This window comes from Tursiops truncatus, chromosome 18 (genome assembly GCF_011762595.2).
Source record: "Tursiops truncatus isolate mTurTru1 chromosome 18, mTurTru1.mat.Y, whole genome shotgun sequence".
NCBI lineage: Eukaryota > Metazoa > Chordata > Mammalia > Artiodactyla > Delphinidae > Tursiops > Tursiops truncatus.
The window spans coordinates 5,659,585-5,681,368 of NC_047051.1; the positions used below are offsets into that span (position 1 = coordinate 5,659,585).

The following is a 21,784-nucleotide window of genomic DNA, read 5'->3' on the forward strand; positions in this document are numbered from 1 at the left end:
GATGGTCCTTTTTTTTTTGCTACCAGTTCATTTAACAAGATGATGTTTGTTTTATGATTGGTACTTAAAAGGCCAAACGTTTCATATGTGTTTTGGAGGAACTTTTGGTCTTTGGATAAAATGGTGGCAGATTTATTTGTTAATTTACCAAATATCTGTTAAATGCCTAACTTGGATCTGTTCTAGGCACCAAAAATGCAGATAAGTATTTTAAGTACTTGTTCTTTACAAAATGCGTCGTTACACCCAAACATTTCTAAACAGTACATGGCATACCGTGTAGTTTAGGAGGGAGGACCTACTTACATGAAAGGAATGACATCTGCTAGTCTTTGATTCAGACGCGGTTAATTTACTATATAGGTGAAGGTTCCTCTCCCCCCACCCCCCCAGAAACATCATTCCGAATAGAAGGGTAGAGAAGGAAAATATGACAAAATGGTAATATTTGTTGAAACTAGGTACTCATTCATTAAATATAGGCCTACCTCAGACATTGTGGGTTCAGTTCCAGACCACTGCAATAAAGTGAGTCACATGAAGTTTTTGGTTTCCCGGTGCGTACAAAAGTTATGTTTACACTGTACTGCAGTCTGTTAGGTGTGCAACAGCATTATGTCTAAAAAAAATGTATATACCTTAATTTAAAAGTACTGCCATCATGTGAGCCTTCAGCAAGTTGTAATCTTGCAATAGTAACATCAGAGGTTCCTGATCACTCTAACAAATACAGTAATAATGAAAAAGTTTGAAATACTAAGAGAATTACCAAAACGTGACGCAGAGCCCTGAAGTGGGTGAGCAGTTGCTGTTGGAAAAACGGTGCCTTTAGACCTTCCTCGATGCAGGGATGCCGCAGACCTTCAGTCTGTAGAAAAAGCAGCATCTGTGAGGTCTGCCTGTATTTATTGAACGCCTGTTATATGTCAGGCATTGTTCTAGGAACCAACAGCACTCTGACCACAACAGACAAATATTTCTGCTCTTAGAGAGCTTTCATCCTATCAGGGAAAAGGAGTATATAGTAGTTAAGAGGTAATAATGGTTATGGAAAGAAAATAAAGTAGGGTAAAGGGCGTGGATAGGGTTGCCAGATTTAGCAAATTAAAATAGACAACACAAAATTGAATTTGAATTTCAGATAAACAGTGGATAATTTTTTTTTTAGCATGAGTGCGTCTCAAGTATTGCATGGGACACAGGATCATTTGTTTATCTGAAATTCAGATTTAATTAGCCATCCTGTGTTTCATCTTGCAACTCTAGGTGTGGGCAGTTTGGTGGTGATGGTAGAATTTCAGATGGGACGATCTGGGTAAGTAGGTCTCCCTGAGAAGGTTGTGTTTGAGCAAAGACTTGAAGAGAAGGAGCCAGGCATTGCAGATGTCTGAGGGAAAAGAATTCCAGGCCGGGGAACGTGCCGGGAGCGTCTGAGGCAGGGCAAGCAGGCTCCCATGGCCAGAGCAGAATCGGCAGGAAACTTTGGTGTTTACTCCTGCAGGGGAAGCTTCGAGGAGGATTGTGAGCAGGAATAGCATGGCACAGCATTTGAAAGGATCACTCGGGCTGCTAGTTAGGGGGGTTTGGGGCGGGGTGACGGGGAGCTAGCTGTAGAGGCAGTGGGAAGCAACTGGATTCTGAATACATTTCAAAGGTAGAGCCAAGAGCATGTCCTGATTTATGATTTCTAGGACGTGGAGTAAGAAAGAGGAGAGGAATCAAAATGACTGAAGATTCTGGCCCACTACTGACAGGATGGAGGATTCTACTGAATTGAAAGACATGGTTGTAGGACGAAAGGGGTTTTTGGAGGGAGGAAGGGAGGAAGGGAGGGGGTTGGCACGGGGAAGACGGGGAAGTGAGGAAAGACAGTTGGGAATTTGGTTTGGGGCCTGTTAAGTTTAAGATGTTTAGTTCACGTTTGTGCTAGTTTTTTATTGTTTAGTGACGACGGACCGTAAACTTCAGTGGCATAAAACCACCCCCATTTTACTCTCGTGGGTTCTGTGGGTCAGGAATTAGGACAGGGCACAGCAGGGACGGCTTAGCTCTACCCATTATGTTGGACCTCAGCAGGGAAAACTCCAGTTCCAGGAGGGTGGGGGCTGCAGTCATCCGACCTGGCACCTGAACTGAAGGTCATGAACTGGACTCAGCTGGGGCCGGTCAATGGAGGTCCCAACCCGTGGCCTCTCCGTGAGGCGTAGGCTTCTCCAGCTCTGGCGACTGCGTCTCTGGTGGGACCGGTTGGAGAATGAGTGGCCTCGGGTGGAGGCTGCATGATCTTTTCTGGCCTGGCCTCGGACTCATGCACGGTCACTTCTGGTACATTCTGTTGCTGACGAGTCACAAAGCCCGCTCTGATTCCAGGGGAGAGGAATTGGATGGGGAAGTGACAAGGACACTGCCAGAGCTCGTGTGGGATGGGAGGTATTGGTGCAGCGAGTTTTTGGAAAATACAGTCTGCTCCAGCATCAGGAGATGTTGGTTTAGCACTCACATAAGAGTTGGGAGGTTAGGGGGAGAGATCTGGCCTGTACATGTAATTTGCAAGTCATTATCATATAGATGTCATTTCAGGCTTTGAGGTTGATTGAGAGCATGAAGAGAGTTAGTATAGACTGAGAAGTGGAAAGGTCCAGGGGCAGAGCCCTGGGGTTCCTGGAACACTGTTCAAGGATCAGAGAAAAGAAAACCAGTATGAGGCAGAAATGACCAGTGAGGTGGGAAGAAAAATCTGTGATGTCCTAGAATCAAGGTGTTTCCAGGAATAAGGGTCAAGACTGAGACTGAAAATGGCCACTGAGTTTAGCGACTTGGCGTCATGGATAAGCTCCCCATGGAGCAGCTCCTTTTCAGTGAGTGGGAGAGAAAGCTCGGCTTGAGTGGGAGGAGAGGAGCCAGAAACAAAGAGTAGTATAACCAGCTCTTTCAAGGAATTTTGCCGTGAAGAGGAAAAGAGAAATGGGGTGGTAGCTGGAGGGGAAAGCAGGGATGGAGGGTTTTGGGTTTTGCCAGATGGGAGAGGTAATAGCATGTTCGTATGATCCAGTGGAAAAGGGAAGATGGGCAGGGGTGAGGGGTGGTGAGTTGCTGGAGCAATGGCCTTGAGTCGAGGAGAGCGAGGGGCTGCGTGTACCCCGGGTGTTCTGAGTCGGGAGGGCAGAGTGTCCGTGGTAAGTGGGCAGATGTGATGGTGGGATTTTGAAGTTCTCTTGACTCCTTCAGTTGTCCCATCGATGTGAAGGGTATACTGATAGTGCCTATCACATTGGGTTGCTTTGAAAATTAAATGAGTTTATTTCTCTAAACCACTTGGAATAAATAGTTCCTGGCACATAAAATTCAGTTGCTATGTTTGAGTCTAAGCCCTTACTCTTTTTAAAATGGGTGGTGAAGAGTTGTGGTGACCAACCAGGTTTTTTTCATTTTAATAATCCTTTATTGAAGAGCATACACACGTGCGTTTGCATGTAAGGGTACAGCTCAGTGAATGATCATGGCGTGAACGTACCTATTTCCCACACCCAGATCAAGAAATAGAACATTAGTGGCATCTAGTGGGTTTGGGGGGTTACTTTGTTTTGTTTTTTTTTCTCTTAAATGTCTTTAGTTCAGAAAACAGAAGGCTAGTCATTCCTGTGTTGGGATCCAGGATATTTCTGAAATATTTCCTGGCCTGTGAAATCCGTAAGTCTGGTAATACGTTTAACACTGAGGAGTCCAATAAACCTTACTGGGCTATCCTGCTGCTGGACAAAAGAAAAAATTCCATTCCCAAATGTACAGTAAGTTTCTAGAGTCATGAGAAAACTTCTAAACGATGACGTGACCCCAATTCCTTGAACATTCTTCAAATCCTTTGCCTAAATTAGTGACTTTTGTGTTGAGAAAACCAGTAACATTTTTAAAGGATTTCAGATTCTCAAAGATAAAATGCTTTTTGCCCTCTTCAGCTAATAACCACAAATTTATTGAGATTAGTCATTTATCCCTTGTTCTCGCCTTGTCCCAAAGAAAGCAGGCCTGTTTTCCCTGGAAGTGTTTCTCCAATCTGGTTTGCTTATGATGTTATTAGGAAGGTGATGGTATGACCACTTTCTAAGACAATGTGTTGGTCACTTATTCTATGTCTATTAGTGATTACCTAAATGGTTCCTCTTTCTAGGATGTGATCCACAAAACAAGATTGAAGAATACGTAGCTAGTGTCCTTTTCTTAGGGAAGCTCTTGTGTCACTGCCTAGTTATTTCGTATGGTTCCCAGCACACAACCTCTAATACACAAATATACACCCACGCGCGTGTGTACACACACACATTCTGTGATTATGGTAATGTTAGTGTTTGGGAAAGCCTGCCTCTTTTTTAATTGAGGGGACTTTGGTCTGCAGCCAGCACCCGCACTCAGTCTGTACATTCTACTTGTGATCGTATTCATTTTATATTTTGATGCTGATTTACTGTTCGCAGTGTCTCAATCGTTGAGAGCAGCCACTCTGTGGACTGGTAGAAGCTCTGTGCCCCGTCTTTAGTGGCGCTTGGTTTCTGTTTCTTGTGCCGGGTTAGTAATTGGTATTTCGTGAGCTCACCCAGAACACCTGTCCACTCCCCCGCCCAGGGAAACCAAGACCCCTTTTTTCATTTATACGCAAAATGGAAAATATGTGGATGTTTCTGTAAGTTAATTTTATTATATGAAGATGGCATACACAGTACATTCATAGTGACTAGAGATGTAGGATGAGATTCTGTCTTACTTGTATCTGCAGCATATATTCTTGGTTTGTATAAAAGTAACTTTAAAATTCCAGTTTCCTTAAATAGTTCTGCACAAAACACACACACACACACAAATATACATATAGTTACTACCACTGTCGGTCAAAGACGCGCTCCTTCTTTGATCAGTTAAAAGGGGCCGACACGTGGTTGTTTCCTGTGCGGCATTCTTAGGGGCTGGGAAGCGAGGCGCAGCCAGAAGGCCGAGGTCACCTTCTCAGGGTTTGGACCCACTTGCTCCACGGGCCTGAGCGTCATTCTTAGACCAGCTAGATACAGGCTCGCGCGTGGTTCCCGTCCCCTCCTACCCACGCTGCTCCGTGTCCTTGATCTCACAAGTCCTGAAAGGGAGTACTTGTCCCCTCGTTGTTCAGGCCAACCATTTCTGTCGGAGATGACAAATGGGTCTAATAATACCATCAGTCCACTAGTGATTGCATTTTCAGTGCTGTTTCAATGAACCCGTCTGGGACAAGCCCTTCGCCACTGGATACACTCATTCCTCCCAGCTTCCAGTTTTCATTCTATGTTAAGACTCCAGATAAAACCGGACTGATGGGACAGACCCGAGTCTCTGAGGAAGCCGGATTAACACAGTCTAACGTGTTCTTTTGGAAAGATGGTATTACTAAGGCCTCTTAATGATTAAGAGTTAGATTATTGAAATCAAGACATTATATGCATAGCTAAGATTTTGCTTTGTTTTCACTAACTGCTGGATCCTTAACTGATTTGAGAAGACAGGAGAATCGATTGTGGTCTTCTTGTAATTGCCCTGTTTGACCTCCTCCCGGTTACCTGATTTCTACTGTTGCCAGGGGTCACAGGTGCTCTCGGGCTTGTGAAGAACAGGAAGAAGGCCCCCCTCTCCAGGGCCCTGGCCTGATACTGTCTGCACTTGACTCTTGCTGGAGACTGGCCAGAGGCTCCTCCAGCAGAGTCCCCGCCCCCGGAAGCAGCCGATGTCTTGCTGGGGACGTTCCAGCTCTCCCATCTCTTCATACGAAGAGCCTTGAAGCGAGACTGTGGCACACGGGGCAGGAAGCACAGGCCCGTCTATCACTTCCGTCTCAGGTTCTAGAGTTAAGAAGGGAAGCGTCCTCTTCTCTACCAGGAGCAGTGATTCCTTGTGGCCTGTCTGGCTCCAGCTGGCCCCAGAAGGTGTGCACATCCTAAACACGCAGCATCACGCAGAGCCAGTGAGGGGTCCAGGGCCTCTGGACCCTGAGAAGTAGGCACCCTTTGGTACCCTGTCTCCCTATTTCCATCATCCTCAGACCCAAGGCAAGGCCCAAAGTAGATGAAAAGAGGCTTTTCTCCTATTGTCGGCTCATTAACTAATATCCTGAGTCCCCATTCTAGAAGTATCTTGCATAAATTACATACCACCTTTTTCCTCAAGGAGCATAAAGTGCTTAGTAGACATTGGTCAATGCTCTTCTGTCTAAGAGGCGAGCGTGGGTAGGGTCTCCCCCGAATAAGAAGGACACCTGGTTGACTTCTGTCCTCGGGTCGCCACGGTTTTCGGGAGTTGGTCTGGTTGGCGTGGAGATGGGGTTTTCACTCCGCCTTCTCTTTTTTCCTCCATCTATCCTAGTTTGGGTCTAGAGTAAACCTACACAAGACTGTTTTCCTTCTCCTCAGCTTCCTTTTATAACTAACGGTACGAAACAGGTTAATACCAAAAACTGAGTTAAGTGTCTTGACTAGATAGATATTAATACTCCAGATGGAATCTGACAGTATCTTTGAAAACGTGGCTTTAAGCCGAACCGGTGACCTAGGAGACCAGACTCACTGGGCTGAGCTTCCTGGGAGCGGCGCGTGGGGAGAGGCGGCCCCCGCCCCCGGCACCCCCCGCCCCGCCCAGCTCAGGGGGCGGGGTCAGCGTGTCCTGCTGGGGGGCCGGCGGGGGGACGGGCTTGGCTTCGAGCTCCACCCAGCGCTGGAGACGAAAGCCGTGCCCCGTCTGGGAAGAGGCACAGAACCCATCCCATAGCTAAGGTGGTGCAATGTGCTTGGTCGTTCCAAAAATTACGTTTGGCCTTTTTTGGCCTCCGCTCACCGCCCACCCCCTGTCCTGTCTGCTCCTCGGCCGGTTCTCGAACGTGAACCCAGTGGCACTGTCCCCATCCCACTCCGTCCCCGTGCCCTGTCCTGTTCTCTTCCTCTCTCCCCTCCTCCTCCCAGGCCTTGTCAGCTGCTGCAGGGCCCCAGAGCCACGCCTTTGCAGCACAGGCCGGTGGCAGGTGACAGTGTGTGTCAGCAACCAGCCGGAGCCCGGCGGCCCTGGGGCCCCGGGGAGGAGAAGCAAGTCCTGGGGCTGAGGAAGGATTTCTCCTACCCTCTGAGTCCCGCGAGGGTTGGCAGTGGTGCTCTTGGCTTTATCTATCTGGGGTTACATTCTTGTTAGTCAAAGGAGATAAAAAGCACTATTAACAGTCACACAAAAGCAGCTGGCTTCTGTGGAAAGGAAAAGGTGTCGATTTATATATGCATAATACTGGCAAAAGCTACTTTTCTGGGGGTATAAATACACACGTGGTTCTAGAAAGAAGGCTGTGCTGAGTCGGGCTCTAGACGGGTGCGGTGGAGTACGGGACCACGGAGTTGTAGTCGGGTGGGGGAGAGCAGCACGAAATCTTCCTCTCCAGCTCCGAGGGGTCATAGGTGAATCTGCGCCGGCCTCTGCTGAGGTGCCCACAGCTGGCATGGCAGAATGCGGGTCTGCTGAGGTCAGAAAGGCCCGACTCCTTACTTGTACTTGTTACTCTCAAGCTAAAGAAAGAAAAGAAAAGAAGCAAAGCTGATTTCTTGGACACACTCAAGTCCACCCCTTAGTGGGTCGTTTGCTCATAGGCGTCCTGGGGTTCATGGCTGTGGAGTCCCACCTCGCCCTCTGCCAGGGTCTCTGGAGCTGCGCACGGCCTCTCTGCCACCAGCTGGGGGTCATTCCGCCGGCCGGCCAGGGCCGAGGGTGGAATTAGTTAAGGCAAACCCAGAACTGCTGGTGGAAAATAGCCCCCAGGCTTGGGTCCAGCCCTCCCCTACGCCTGTGATTGGCTCAGAGATGCTCCCCAGCCCCGCAAGTATTCAAGTCGAATCCCTGGAACCTGTGAAGAGCACTTTATAAGGCAAGAGCTGTGACTGAGCTAAAGGATCTCCGCAGGCGGCGCCTGGCCTGCGTCCCCCAGGTGGGACTCAAGCACAATCACAAGCGTCCTTATAAGAGAGGCGGAGCGGGCGTCGAGGCGCACGCAGGAGGAGCGGGAAGGTGGGGCCGAGGAGACGCCGGGGGCGGCGCCGCTGGAGGGGGAGAGGCACGGTCTTCCCTGGGGCCTCCCGAGGGAGCGCAGCCCTGTGACACCTTCATCTTGGACGTCCGGCCTCCGGAACTCCTGTGTCGAGACACCGAGTTTGTGGAAGTTTGTTACAGCCGCCTGGAGAAACTCCTAGAACGTCCTACGGAAAGGTGAGCACAGCCGTCCGTCTCCCTCTCCTGTTTGTGCTCCAGAGGAGAGGCATGTCCAGTTAAGGCGGTGTATCGCGGCAAGGGTGAAGGGGCAGGGGACTGGCTGCTGGCTTCCGTGCGTCGCATGCAGCCCAGGACGCCGCGCCGGGCAGAGGAGCTTCTCTTGTCCTCCCGTGTTTGGTGGGCTTAACAGCTGGGATGAGAATGAGAACCCCGGGCGCCACGACGTTGTTGAATTGGCTCTGCATTAGCGCGCCCAGCCTTTGATCCATGTTCTATGTTTTAGTCTCCGAGTAGAGGATGCAATGGGTGGTTTTCCTTTTTTCCACACGGGAAAGTGTTTCTGGAAGTGTTTTAAAGTAGGAGACAAAAGCGCGTGGGTCCCGCTTCTCCCGTCACTCCTCGCGGTGTCCCCTGACCTGCCCGGCGCGCGGCTCCGGGCCCCCGGGGGGGGGGGGGGGCGCCGAAGACACGCGTGCGCGGGTGTTCGGGCCCGAACGTTCCCGGCCCTCCAGCTCCCTCGGGTTGATGCGCTGTGGGCCCCATCGCTCAGAGGCGTCTGTGGCCACCCTTTGACTTGGATCAGGGCCAGCAAACTAGCCGTGCGCTGGCCACCTGTTTGTGTTTTTTTGTTTTGTTTTAAGCAACAGATGTATTGACGTATAACTTACATACTATGCGATTCACCTGTTTAAAGCGTACAGGCCAGTGGTTGTTAGTATATTTACAGAGGGCTCTTCAGGGCATTTCATATACATGGAATCACGATGCGTCGTGTTTCATGAGCGGCTCTCTTCACTTAATTCAAGGTTCATCCATGTTGCAGCGTGCATCGGCACCTCATACTTTTTATTGACAAATCTCCTTCTGTTGTACGGATATATGCATTTTAGTTATCCATTCGCCAATTGACAGACATTCGAGTTGTTTCTTCCTTTGGTCATTATGAATAACGCTGCTGTGAACATTTGTGTGCAAGTTTCTGTGCGGACGTAAGTTTTCATTTCCGCGGGGTATATGCCTACCGAGCTGAACTGCCGGTTCCTAGACTAACTCTGTTTAGCCTCTGAGGAACTGCTAGACTGTTTCCCGAAGTGGCTGCACTGTTTTATGTTCCTACCAGCGAGCAGACAGGGTTCTAATTTCTTCATGTCCTCGCCAGCACTGACTCTGATTCCAGCCATGCGGGCAGGTGTGAAGAAGGGGTGTCTCACGTGCCTTGCATCTCCCTGATGACTAATGAGGTTAAGCATATTTTCCTGTGCTCCCTGGCCGCGGCTGCCTGCTTCTGTAGGGAAGAGGTGACCGCACACAGCTGCAGCTCCTTGCTCGTGTACTGGGGACGGCTGCTGCTGTAAGCGGCAGAGGCGAGCCTTGGTTTACCCTCTGGCTCTGTGAGTCAGCAGAGCCCTGATTTGGGTACAAGAGGAGCAGGACGGTTCTGCCTGTGGGTGAGTCGGGGGCAGGCATTGGAACCGGGAAGGGACGAGCACCGAGAGGGTCCAGCACCCTGGAGGGTCCAGCGAGAGCCCACGTTTTCTGACGGCATTGCCACCGGCCGCTGTGTGGAGGAAGGAAAGCCACGGTCCACAGGACATGAGCACTCACTTGGAAGGGTTGGGGTGTCAGGAGGGCGAGTCTCAGGACTGGACGGCAGTAGTCGGCCCCTCCTGTGCCGCTGCTGCCGGCCCGGGATGGTGAGGGGTGCGCGTCCCCTCCCCGCCCCTGTGAGCAGGTCTCCATCTGACTGTGCACTGTTGACAGTTGGAGACATGGGGCTCCTTTCTACCGAGCGGCTGTGCTGCCTGGGCTCGGACTGCCTGTCCTTGCCCGTAAAGCAAGTTCTGTTTTCCCTTAAATCCCAGTCTTCCTTCCCAGAACGTGGCCCTCAGATGTCTGATTTTATGCCCTCTTTCCTGTCCTTCTGGGGAGAAAAAAGTGCTTTCTGCACGGCCTGGACACTATGGTCTAGGAGGGCAGGTAGCCCTCAAGTATCGCCATGAAACCCTCTCCCCCGGCACCTTCCTTCTCGCCCCTCCGGAAACTGGTCAGAGCCCCCCAGCGTCCTTACTCAATCTTCAGCGAGGCTTTGGGTTTACTCTCGGCCCAGGTGAAGCGCTTTAGCAAGGGAGAGGCCAGCAGGGTGCCACTGTCCAGCTGGTAGTCCTGAAGGGAAGAAGGAAAAGGTTACACCTCTTGCTTGACCTGGAGGGGCCCATGCCAATCGGGGTGTGATGTTGGGATGCGCATCTAAGGTCACTTCAGGCTCTGGCCTCATCTTCCACACTCCCTGCCTGTGAAGACACAGCATTGTCTCCATATCGGCAAGTCTAAACTTTGTCAGTCACAAGAAATCCCTGTGCCCAGTGACTGAGGCCCTTCCTCCTGACGGTGAAGAAAGCAAATGTAAACAAAAGGGAAAACTGCGGGTACCAGGTGAGCATTTTTCCTAGTCAACTTTTATGCAAATTATTGCTTAAATATATTAAAGGTAGTTGGGCGGATGACTTGGCAATGATATGTAAAGACTCTGAGAAATGGTAAAGACACGGTTTAATTTTTCTTGAAGATTCTACAGAATTTTTAGGCCCTCCTGTGTGATGGTTTCCAGCCATTCTGTTTCCTTGTTGGTTCGTATTTAGCACTGAGTTTTATGCAGGGTCCTGACTCTGTTAACACGGCATTTCCAGTGAGTGGACCCCACACGTGGTTCCTGCCACCTTCAGTCCCCCCGTGGCTCTGTCTGTGTCCTTAACTATCCGTCAGTAAAGGAGCCTCAGGAAGGGGCCTGCCCCAGTTCCTGAGCTACTCAGGTGGGCAGGGCTGAGGGTCAAAGAAGCCTTCCATGTTTTGTTTCGTATCGTCTCCTTGGACTTAAAACCAGTGTTTCTAAGCAGCAAACCAAAATTTCCAGCCACTTTGCCTTTGTATTCACCAGCTTATTTGCAATTTTTTTTTTTTTTTTTTAGTGTTTAAATCTTTCCTCTTTATCTGGTGTGTTTGGAAGGTTTTGGTGTTTTTCAGTGGTGACTGTGCTGTGTCTCGAGGCCACGCTCTTTGTGGTCATCACCTTCACACCACAGTAGGTTTTTTTTTTTTTTTTTTGCAGTACGCGGGCCTCTCACTGCTGCGGCCCCTCTCGTTGCCGAGCACAGGCTCCGGACGCACAGGCTCAGCGGCCATGGCTCATGGGCCCAGCCGCTCCGCGGCATGTGGGATCTTCCCGGACCGGGGCACGAACCCGTGTGCCCTGCATCGGCAGGTGGACTCTCAACCACTGCGCCACCAGGGAAGCCCCCACCGTAGGTTTTACAGGCCTTTTTTGGGTCACGACTCCGTGAGCGGCCCTGAGATGCAGCGGCCGTGTCTCTTGTCCAGCCCTTCCTCTCCTCCCCTTATTCTCTCAGCCCCACATCCCAGATCTTTTAAAGGGACAAGCTGGTTGAGGCCTCTTGTTTGCTGGGCTGTTTGGGTCACTTTGCCCTGTGTGGTTGGGTGGGAACAGAGGCCTAGGAGATTCTTCCAGGACCTCAGAGCTGCTCGTGGGAGAGGGCTCTCTGTCGCACCACGAAGGTGCAACCACTCACACAGCTTTGAGTTCCTCTAATGCTCTGAAAGCAAGGTTCCATCACTGATGGCCAAGAAGCTTAGAAACACACAGTGAGGTTTCGTAGGGGACTGAGTTACGCCCAGGCAAGGACATGGGCCCTGGAGTGAATCCTGGGTCATCTTCAAGCTACAGAATTACTTTCAAATTAGCTGTGTATTCTATGTCTTGTCGTCAGCCCCCCTGAAATGGTCATTTCAGCCACCACTGATTACTGGCCCCCGTTGACCTAGAGCCACCGGACGACTGGAGTCTGTGTTTGGATGGGGTGCACTGAGTAGGTTCCTTCCACTTCCATTACTTACATCAAGCATGGACGTGGCATTTGGTGAAAGTTCTTCAAAGGTTTTGATTTTTTCCAGGCTGATGAAATTGAAAGCATTTACATATCTAAAGAAGAAGCAGAAAGAATAATCAAGACAGGAAAATGCATCCAGTTTTGATTAGTCAGGAGACCATGGGCACCACGTCCCAGCTAAGGTGAATCCAAACACTGGGAGTCACCTCATCCCTCTTGAGGCTGCAGTTCTCTGGCTGTGTTTCCCTGGGAATCCAGACAGTGGTGCTACTTCCTCCTGTGGTTGCTAATCCACGTTGCATAGTTTTGAGCAAGACCCCAGAGGGACCCTTGAGAGACGAGGCAGTGGTCAGGCCTCTGGTCCCCCGTGGAACCAGATGGTGTCGGGCCAAGAAGAGACCTGGGTCGTCATCTGGTCTAAACACCCATGTTACAAAGAAATGGGAAATGATGCCCAGAGAGGTGATGTGGCTTCACCACGTACAGCTGCTACTTCTGCAAGGACATGGCCCGTCAGGGTCCCACAGCTGATTCAATGGCATAATCGAGCACCAGGGCTAGTCTTGTGTATCCAGGTTTGCGATCACAGGTCGGGAGAAAGGGGTAGTATTTGGATGAGCTCCCTGTGGCTGCCTGCTGAGCTTTGGTTGATCTGTTAGGAGGGGCTGGCAGAGGGCCCCACTGTACGCCCCCTCACCTGCGGCCCTGTCACCACCGACAAGGCCCCGTCTCTTAGGCAAGCTCCCTATTGGGCCCAAGGCTAAGCAACAGACCGGAAAGGCCCGCGTAACTTTGACACCTTCCTCCCCAGGTCTGACCCAATCTGCCCCTGCTAATTTATTTAATCCACGCTTACTTTTCTCATCTTTAAAACAATGGATGACTCATCTGGGCCGGTTGTGAAGTATGAATCGTGCCGCTGACCTGTGACCCCGCACCGCAGATCTGGGCCGGCCACTGGACTTCTTCCAGGCTCGTCCCAGACCATTAGGCTTTCCAGCTCTTCCCTAGTCGCCTGCCAAGCTTGACTGAACTGAGGTTGGAGCCCTAGGAGTGTACCGACTGCAGGCAAAAATGCTAGAAGGCCCGCAGGATAGTCTAAAAGTCCTGAGACGAGTCCTGACTACACGGGGACAGGGAGGGAGCGTCAGAACACCTGGGTTAGAAGTTCTGTTCTGCGGCTTTCGAGCCGCACAGTTTTGGCGAGCTGTCCTCTGGAGCTTTAATGTCCCCACTTGTATACCAGGAACACTTCATAGGACTGGTCTGAGCATTAAAGGAGGTGATGTATCAAAGAGCCCAGCATGGTACCAGACCACACAGCACGTGTCTAACCATGAGCACTGAATGTGTGTGACACACGTGTCATCGCTAGGACTGAGGTGCTGACCCCGCCCAGCACGGCTACTCGGTACATCTTTCTTCCCTTACACCTTCTCCAGTTTCCTCTAGGCTAACGAGAGGTACTTAGTTTGTCAGGTAAGAAAACAAATCCACTTTGTTGCATTTTATCGAAGGTATCATGAAAAAAGTCAAGGTCATTGGGGGGAACAAAAGAGGAGTTCTTCTAGAATAAGACAGACTAAAGAAATGAAAGAAAATGCAAAGTGTTCTTGATTGGATGATGCTTTTAAAAAAGGTACATGAGACATTTGGGGAAAATAATGGAGATTTGAAAATTCAATAGCATGAAGGGATTATCAGTTTTCTTTGGTGTGGTGGCACAGAGGACTGTCCCTTACGAGAGGTATACCAAAGTATGTAGAGGGAAGGTGTTACAGTGCCTTATGCCCTTTTCCAAAAGGTTCGGCAAAAGGAAAAATACACACACACACACACGTATCGAGTACGTACACGAAATAAGGTAAAATGTATGTTTGGGTTTAGGAGGTGGGCTTTTTTTTATGTTTGAAAATTTTATAAAATGAAGTTGGGGAAAGAGATCTTACCTGACATTATCAGAACTTCCTGAATTAAACTTTGGAGCAGAAATATCTTCCTTGAAGAAGTCCTCTGAGAAGGCAGGAGTTGAGTACGTAAACCCACTATTTCCTGTCAGTATGGCATTGAGTGGGATATAGTCCTTGCCATCCTAAAACACCAAAGACAGGTGTAGTCGCATGCATTTCTACTTCAGCCTGTTTCTGTGGGACACTGTTTCAGTTCAACTATGTCACTTCCACAATCTTGCTTGTGTCTGGGGAAGATAAGTCTGCACACACCCGCACACGCCCACACCCCCCCACACACGTGTTTTCTTTTACTCCTGAGCTCAGCTATTAATAGCCTTTAAAATAACAGACAAAGAAGACACTCCCTTGACTTATATTGAAGGCATCTGGCCTTGTGGTATTCTAGATAAATTTACCTGTTGTACATTGGCTTGAAGCAAGTCGCCTAGTTTTTCCACAAGTTCTGCGAATCTTGGCCTTTCTTTTGGGTCTTTGTGCCAGCAGTCCAACATGATCTGGTAGCTGTTGGGTGAGAGCACAGCAGAGGTTGCTGGAAAGCAGTGGGGAGTACATAGACTGCCCTACACACTGGCCAAGGGATGGGTGTTGTCATGGGTATAAAGATGACGCTTCTCGTAGTTATGTAGTGTTTGCTCCACTTTTAGATGTGGGTACGCAGCCACGACACAAAAAGGCTGCTCGCGCCAGGTCCTGCTGGTAGTGGAAAACACGTCTAGACAGGTAGACTCTCAAACCAATCCCCCCGGAGCCCATGACGACCCAGGCTGTTGGCGGGAGCGGGGGCTGAGCTCTGAGTGAAGCCGAGCTGTCTGGGGGGAAACGCCAGTGGTCACTCGGCCATGAAGTATCACGTCCTCCCCTCCCTGTGCAAAGCAGGACAGTGTCCTTAAAAGTGGAAAGTGGATATAGACACAGATATCCACGGGTGAATAGTCTGCAGTCTTAGGACCTTCTCAGGCTGGAATGACGGCTGCCCTGGGCTCCTGCATGAGCACATGGGATGTCTTACCCCTCACAGTTGCCTTGCCGAGCTCAGCAGTGGAGGTGGGCAGGGGGAGGCACTGTGTACACGACCGACATCGCTTCCAAAAGGTGGACGTCCACACAGAGTGTGGGTAGCTCCTCGGGCCGTATGCTAGTTCCTTCATGTGGCTGACTGCCCCACCCCCAGCATCTCAAACTGGCCTCTCCCCGCACAAGGCAAAAGTACAGGCTGGCTTCTGGATATGAAACCATTTGTCTTAGTGTCCCAGAAGCCGACTCTTGTCCCGGGATTTAAACGTCAACAGGGTTCCTCTGTGATGCTCCTGACACTTTAGGCCGAAGGGTATCGGGCTCCTCTCAGTCACGTCTGCAGGGAGTAGAGGTCTCTGCCTGCCCCTTCTGGGCAAGCCACCTGCCAAGCATCTGTACACACACTGGCTTAAGGATCTATTCTCTTTGTTCTCGGGATGTTGATTGTAAGTCATCTCTTCTCTCGGGAGATCCCCTAGAGAGGACTCTGACCAGGTCGGATCAAAATCTGAATGGGCCTGGACTCTGGATCTGGGTCAGAACCCGGCTGAGAGCCCTGCTCAGGCAGGGACCTCCTCTCCAGACCCCTCACCTAACCCAGGCTCTGCCTGTGCGCACTCAACAAGTGCCTGCTGAAGGAAGTCAGACTGATCTCCTAGAAGAGAACGCGCTGCTCCTTCCATGAATCCCTAATTCCCAAGGCAGACCGCAGACACGGCTGGGACCTGGGCGCTGCCGGGATGCGCCTGAGGTGACGCATCCCTGCTGCCGCCTCTCAGGTGTGAGCCTGCAGGCGGCACCCACAGCTCCAAGTGTCTCTTAAGGCTATCCCTATTTTGTGTCCAAGCCTATGAGGTGGCTGACAGGGAGAATATAGGAAGGTTAAAAAAAAAAAAAAGCAGAGTATGAGGAGGGATATAAAAATAACAGTGAGAAAAGGTTGAAATTACAGGCAGAGTTAAGATGTGCAGTTTATATCATGATTTTGAGTAGTTTGACAGGCTGTGCTCTAAGCTTCCAGGCAGCTGGTGAAAGGAAGGAATAACCAGTTAAATGGTGCACATGAGCTGGAAGCTAAAAAGAAACCAGCTACTTGGAGGAAGGATGGCTCTTCCCAGAACGGAAATCTGAAAGGAGATTCTTGCAGACACCTCTCAACTGCATCATTATCATCCGAGTCATAATGACTTCATGGGATGGCCTTGTGCATCGTCTTTCGATGCTGGCCAAGTCTCAATGGCAAAAAATACCATTCAGTAAAAACAATTCTAAGAGGCAGAACAGTGTGGTCCAGGTGTGTGTGTCCAAAGGCTCTGATTTAACCCCAGGATAAACTTCTAGGTACCCAAGGGGTTGGGAGCACCACGTGGTCTTCAGAATGTTCCACGGGCACTGGTCTTCACAAGCAAACTCTCCTGATACTTGGCTGGTGGAGCTGAGGTCCTCCTTTCTGATAGGATATCTGCTTGCTGGGTACTTAAGTCTTTGTTTAGGGACGGACAGGAGTTCATAAAGATCACGTGTCTGAATTGCTAACTTTCCTCCATTTGTCCAAACTTCTGGGTCAAGACTCTTTTCAGAAGATGATTCTGGTTCCCTCCCACCTGTGTCTCATCTACTGGACCTGTTTGACCTAAACCCTAGGGGCGGGCTGTGGGTTGACTTGTTCTAAGAGCGGTGAGGGCCCTTGGGTGAGTGTGCTGTGTGGTCTGGTGTCAGGTACCACTGCAGTGGGGCTCAGCTTATAGACACCAAGGAGGCTGGGACTCTGGGCTGTCGTCGCTGCTCTCTGGGGGACACAGGACAGGTCCCTTAACTCTCCCTGACGAGCAGTGCCTTAGAGTGCGGGCTCAAGGCACGTGCTCCTTCCAGGCAACCCAGGCCAGCCTGCTAGCGACCACAGGGCTAGAGTAGCGTAAGACAGTCCCATGTGGATCTCATATTAAGGTCCGTTTACACATCTTACTAATTTATTGAGACAGGTACAGAAATGCACGCTACAGAGGCAGGTGGTCACGAGACTCGAGTCTGGGATCCTCACCCCAGGGGTGTGGGCTGTGGCAGAGGCTGGCCTGTGTCTGCCTTACCTTGTCTAAGGCTCCCTTGTCTCTAGCAAGAAACAGATTCTCAGAGGCCACTGGAAGAACAGTAATATATACACAGATATTCTATACAAGGCAGCCAAAGCAAGACAGGCTTGAACGAGGCAAAAAAAAAAAAAGGTGGGGGCGTGCCCTGAGAATAGGGAGCATTTGGTCAAGCAGAGGCCCCAGGCTTATCCCGACCAGCATCACTTCGCTGCTGAGAGGCAGCTGGTGGGGGAAATTCAAGGCCTGTGAACAGGATTCTCCCAGGTTCCTCTCTGCTGAAACCAGCCGAAGGGACCACCTGCAACTCTTGCTGTTTTTTATTTTGATTCTTGGTTTCTGACTTCTAGTTTCCACTCCTCTTGCCTAAGATTCAGTGCAAATCATCTCAAACACCAAAGGAAAAGAAAAAAAAAATCAAAACATTCATTATTTCTTCCCTTATTGAAAGACATCTGATTAAACAGGCTCTGGGCGAGGAATGAGTGACTCACGTTAAAACCGTTTTACATCACTAAGTAAACAGGTTTAATAAAGAAAAGAGACACCAGTTACACCCAACCCCATGGCCCTTCTAGAAAATGAGCCAGGGGTGACGGGACTGTGAGAAAAGCTTCCTTTCCAAGCTATCACCCAAGCTCCCAAGGGCACGCCAATTTAGACCAAGTTCAGGTCACAGAACCTTAGTTCTGAGAGCTGCCCTTCATCCTCACCAGGGCCTTCCCGCTGTTGGAACAAACAGGAGGGAAATGACTCCAACAGCTTTCAAACGCCGAGGGTTTGAATTCTGGACTTCTCAATAAACGAATCACAAAGCTCCTTCTTTGTTTTTATAGTTTCTAAATTAAACTCCCTAGAATTGAGGGACCATCCTTCTTTCTGTGGACTGGGGTACAAGTGCTACCTTATATAAAGCCTTGAAGGTTTGATAAAGTCCAAGTGAGTTTTGGGCCCAAAGTTGATGTGAGTTCTTTTGGGCCAGAACCTGGATAAGAATTGGAAACACACCCTGCAGGTGTGTAGCGTGGTGCTGGGGGCTCTGGACTCAGACTCGGTTTGCTTAACTAATTGGCAAAGTGGCAAATCACTTAGGTGTTCTGTGCCTTGGTTGTCCCATCTGTAAGATGGGGATAATAACAGCACCCACTTTACAGGGTTGTTATGAGAATGAGGTAAATTAATGTTAAAGTGCTTAAGACAGGGCCTGACGCTTAATAATCACTAAATAACTAATAAAGGCTGTGGTTGACGACCGCAGTCATTACTGTTAGTCACTGGGAACTTGCTTTTGTGATTTTCAGATTATATGAAAAGTCCAAGGAAATACTTAATTCAAAGCATGAGTGGACATATTAGACGTTTCTTCTAAGGAACATGGGGTATATTCCTAACTTAACAGTCCTGTGATCTGGGGAGCTCAGTCCAGAGGACCGCCTTTAAATCTGTCTCCTCTCTACTTAGCCAGCAAATCAGGAGACTTCTCAAAGGCTTAGTTTCGTCACGCATCCAATTCAGGTGAAAATTCCTGTCTGCTTGCCCCTCAAGCGGGCTGGGATCTTCGCTTAGAAAACTGTAAAGTGCAAAGTCATCTCATTTGAAACCAGACCTCCTGGTGTCTGCCCCTGTCCACCACGTAAAAGCAGGGAGCACTTGAGAACTCTCCCGCCTTTAAAATCCCTCTCCATTCCAGCGCAGGCCTGGGGCTAATCTAGCCGCGTCCCCAGCTCTCAGAAGGGCCTTGTGCTTTGCTGGCAAGGACACCACGCACGACTGAGAAGGCCGGGTCCCTTCTCCCCTCTGCACTCAGGCCGCTCCCCAGCCCCGCCTCCGTGGCCCGAGTCCCCCGTCCTCATGGTCCCGGGTCTGACCTAGCTTGTCTCTGGGCCGTGGAGGAAAGAAAGGGCACTTTGGCCAAGCGCACACTTCCTTCGTTCCCTCCGACTCCTCCCAAAGGCCGTCGAGGGGCTCCTCACAGCCCCAAGTTGTGCGGGTGGGAGGGGGAGGGCCCCCTGTCTGTTCGGGAAAGGTGGTACCGCCGCGAGCATGGACGGGGCGGGGGGGGGGGGGCGAGTCCTTGTCTAGCAGCCTGACAGAACTGCCGGGGTCATCACCTTCCTGCCCAGGCCTCAGGGCAAAACACCCACAGAGCGTCAGGAAGACAGAGTCTGAGAGGGGCGAGCAAGCACTTGTCCAAGGTGGACAGCCCTCACCCTGGTCCTTCCGTCCTCCTAGAGCCACGGGGCCAAGCGGAGGGGCCACCGCCAGCAGCAGCCCCAGCCGCCTGCTCCGCACAGGCTGAAGGTGCCTCGTTGCCCACGCGGGCCTCTGGGGAGCAGGGTTCCTACCCAGTCCAGACCCCCGTTCCTCTCCTCCACGTCTCCCCCTACGCTCCAGCCAGCCCCCCACGGTCCCGGGTGTGGCTGGAGGGCCGGTCAGCTGCGGAGGCCGTGGGCCCACTTTGTGAGCGGGCACGGGGTCTGGCCTCCACTTCCTGGGCGGGCTGTTCAGTTGTGCCCGGGCTCCTAGCTAGAAGCTGCGTTCCTAACCTCGGCTCGCAGCTACGTCGGGGGTGGAGAGAAGCCCTAGGTAGGGACGGGTCCAGGACGTGACGCCTCGCTTCTGGAACGTGCTCCCGGCACGGCTGGGTCCCAGGGGACTAGGCAGGGGCGACCCTGGGGTAAGGAGAGCCCCCTGCATCTCCCAGGACAGGGGCTCTGGACGTCAGCAGCACGTCCCCTTCCTGGGGCGGCCTGGCCGGGGGTGCGGGGGTGGGGAGCCATGGGCTGGAGGTGACGGGGGCTCACATTTCGGGCGTGGCGTACTCCGGGGCCCGCATCCTCATGCCGTCCTTCAGGCGGCTGCAGAAGTCCTCGTCCATCTGCACGCCCGGGTACGGGGACCCACCTGTACCGGAACACAGGGCACGTTATGGCCTCAGGGCACGAAACGCCCCGGGGGGCCATTCCGTGTCTCTTTCCTCCCTTCCAGGGGAGGGCTGGGTAGTGAACTCCTGGTGATGGGAACGGACCTCAGCGCCCAGCGCAAGCCCCAGGGCAGCTCAGCGGATCCTTGCTGGCACTTGGCGCCCTGGTGCTGGGTGTCAGATGCCCGCAGGCCGTTCCCATGGCTGCTCTGGTCTGTTGGGTCAGGAGAAAGGGTGGCACCTGAGGGGTCCCTCCCCTCTCCCTACAAGGAACCCTAGAGAAAGCCCAGCATTTAGACTCCTTCCTTGAGTTAATGAGCTGCTTTTTAAAAAGCCAGTAGACTCGGAGGCGGTCACTGGTGGCTCACTCGCACCTCACTGAGAACGACTTGAACTCACTACTCTCGTGTGAGGTTCGCACAGCACTGGGGGACCGGTTGCCGTGAGGGGCCCGAGGGAAGGGGGCCAGGAGCTGCGGGACTGGGCTGGCTGCTGTGGGGCGGGGCTTGCAGGGGGCCCCGAGGAGCCGGGACTTTGCCTTTTGCCAGTTTTTCTGGGCAGGATCGCAGGTAACCGTCCCTCTTAGAGGGACTGGTGGCTGAGGGAGGGCTCGGGGGTAGCAGGCCCTCCCGATCTGCCCTGTTGCAGACCTCGAACCGAGTCTGTCTCAGCATTTGTTTGTCTGCACTTTCGAGTGATTGCTGTCAGGAGGAAGCAGCTGGGCGGCGTGCAGCACTGGCCCTGTGTCACCGCGGGGCCACTGTGGCCGCCAAGCTGCTTTCAAAGACTGGAAGCAACAGGTGCCTGTCATCGAAAGCAGAGGAATGTTTTTCACACATTACAGGAAACCAGGGATGTTACTGGGTGACTTTTTATTTGCTCTGCAAGGCAAGTTTCTGGCAAAGTCCGAAGGCCTCTTGGCTAGACCCGGCGTTCGGGAGGCCTCGGTGCATGTCTGCGAGCAGATGGGGGCTCCGGGCGCACCTGTGCTTGAGCGCCTTGGACGCGGCTTCCAGCCACCGCAGTGGGTGCTGGTGGAAGCAGGGTAAATACAACCAGCGTAAACCAGTGTCGGGGGCTGGCTGTGCTGACATCAGAGGCACAGGTTGAGCTGTGTTTGTTGGGTCTTTCCTGGGAAATTCTGCGGGGAGGGGGGGACGCGGGGAGGGAAGACGAATGGGTGTTTGAGGAATTAGAAGAAGGGGGCCGAGGACAGGGAAGGAGCAGCCAGACTGGCTGAAGACGAGCCTGACTGCGGCTCTTACTCCGGTCAGACCTCGTGCACGGCCCTACGAACATCTTTGCGGCGCAGGCGCACGTGCACACGCCACCCGCCTGAGCCTACGTGGGTATCAGATGCTGATCTGCCCGTGGAGGCTCGGCAGAGGGGCGGGCGTGCGGTCCTGGCCTGTCTGCTCGCGTCCTGCCCCCGGGTTTACCTAAGGAGAAGATCTCCCACAGCAGTACTCCGTAAGACCACACGTCGCTCTTAGTGCTGTAGCTTTTGTCAAAGATGGATTCGGGAGCCATCCACTTCAGAGGAAGTCGAGTCTAGAAAAGGGCAAGGGGGCCTTGAGCAGGAGAACGTGACGACAGAGCACATTCAACCCGTGTGCCCACGGGGTCACC

General features: G+C 51.7%; 1 protein-coding gene across 5 annotated transcripts in view; it reads right to left on the minus strand.

The window, feature by feature from the left end:
* Window positions 1–4,671: 4,671 nt before the first annotated feature.
* FLT1 (fms related receptor tyrosine kinase 1) overlaps window positions 4,672–21,784 on the minus strand; it is a 172,572-nt gene continuing 155,459 nt past the window's right edge. For all 5 annotated transcript variants that reach the window (XM_073794998.1, XM_073794997.1, XM_073794996.1 and 2 more), the window contains 7 exons: window positions 21,595–21,706; window positions 20,037–20,136; window positions 14,527–14,632; window positions 14,108–14,250; window positions 12,166–12,250; window positions 10,325–10,419; window positions 4,672–7,559 (listed from right to left, as the gene is read on the minus strand). In XM_073794998.1, coding sequence (XP_073651099.1) covers window positions 7,358–7,559; window positions 10,325–10,419; window positions 12,166–12,250; window positions 14,108–14,250; window positions 14,527–14,632; window positions 20,037–20,136; window positions 21,595–21,706 — 843 coding nt within the window. In that variant the 3' untranslated portion in view covers window positions 4,672–7,357. The remainder of the gene's footprint in view (window positions 7,560–10,324; window positions 10,420–12,165; window positions 12,251–14,107; window positions 14,251–14,526; window positions 14,633–20,036; window positions 20,137–21,594; window positions 21,707–21,784) is intronic.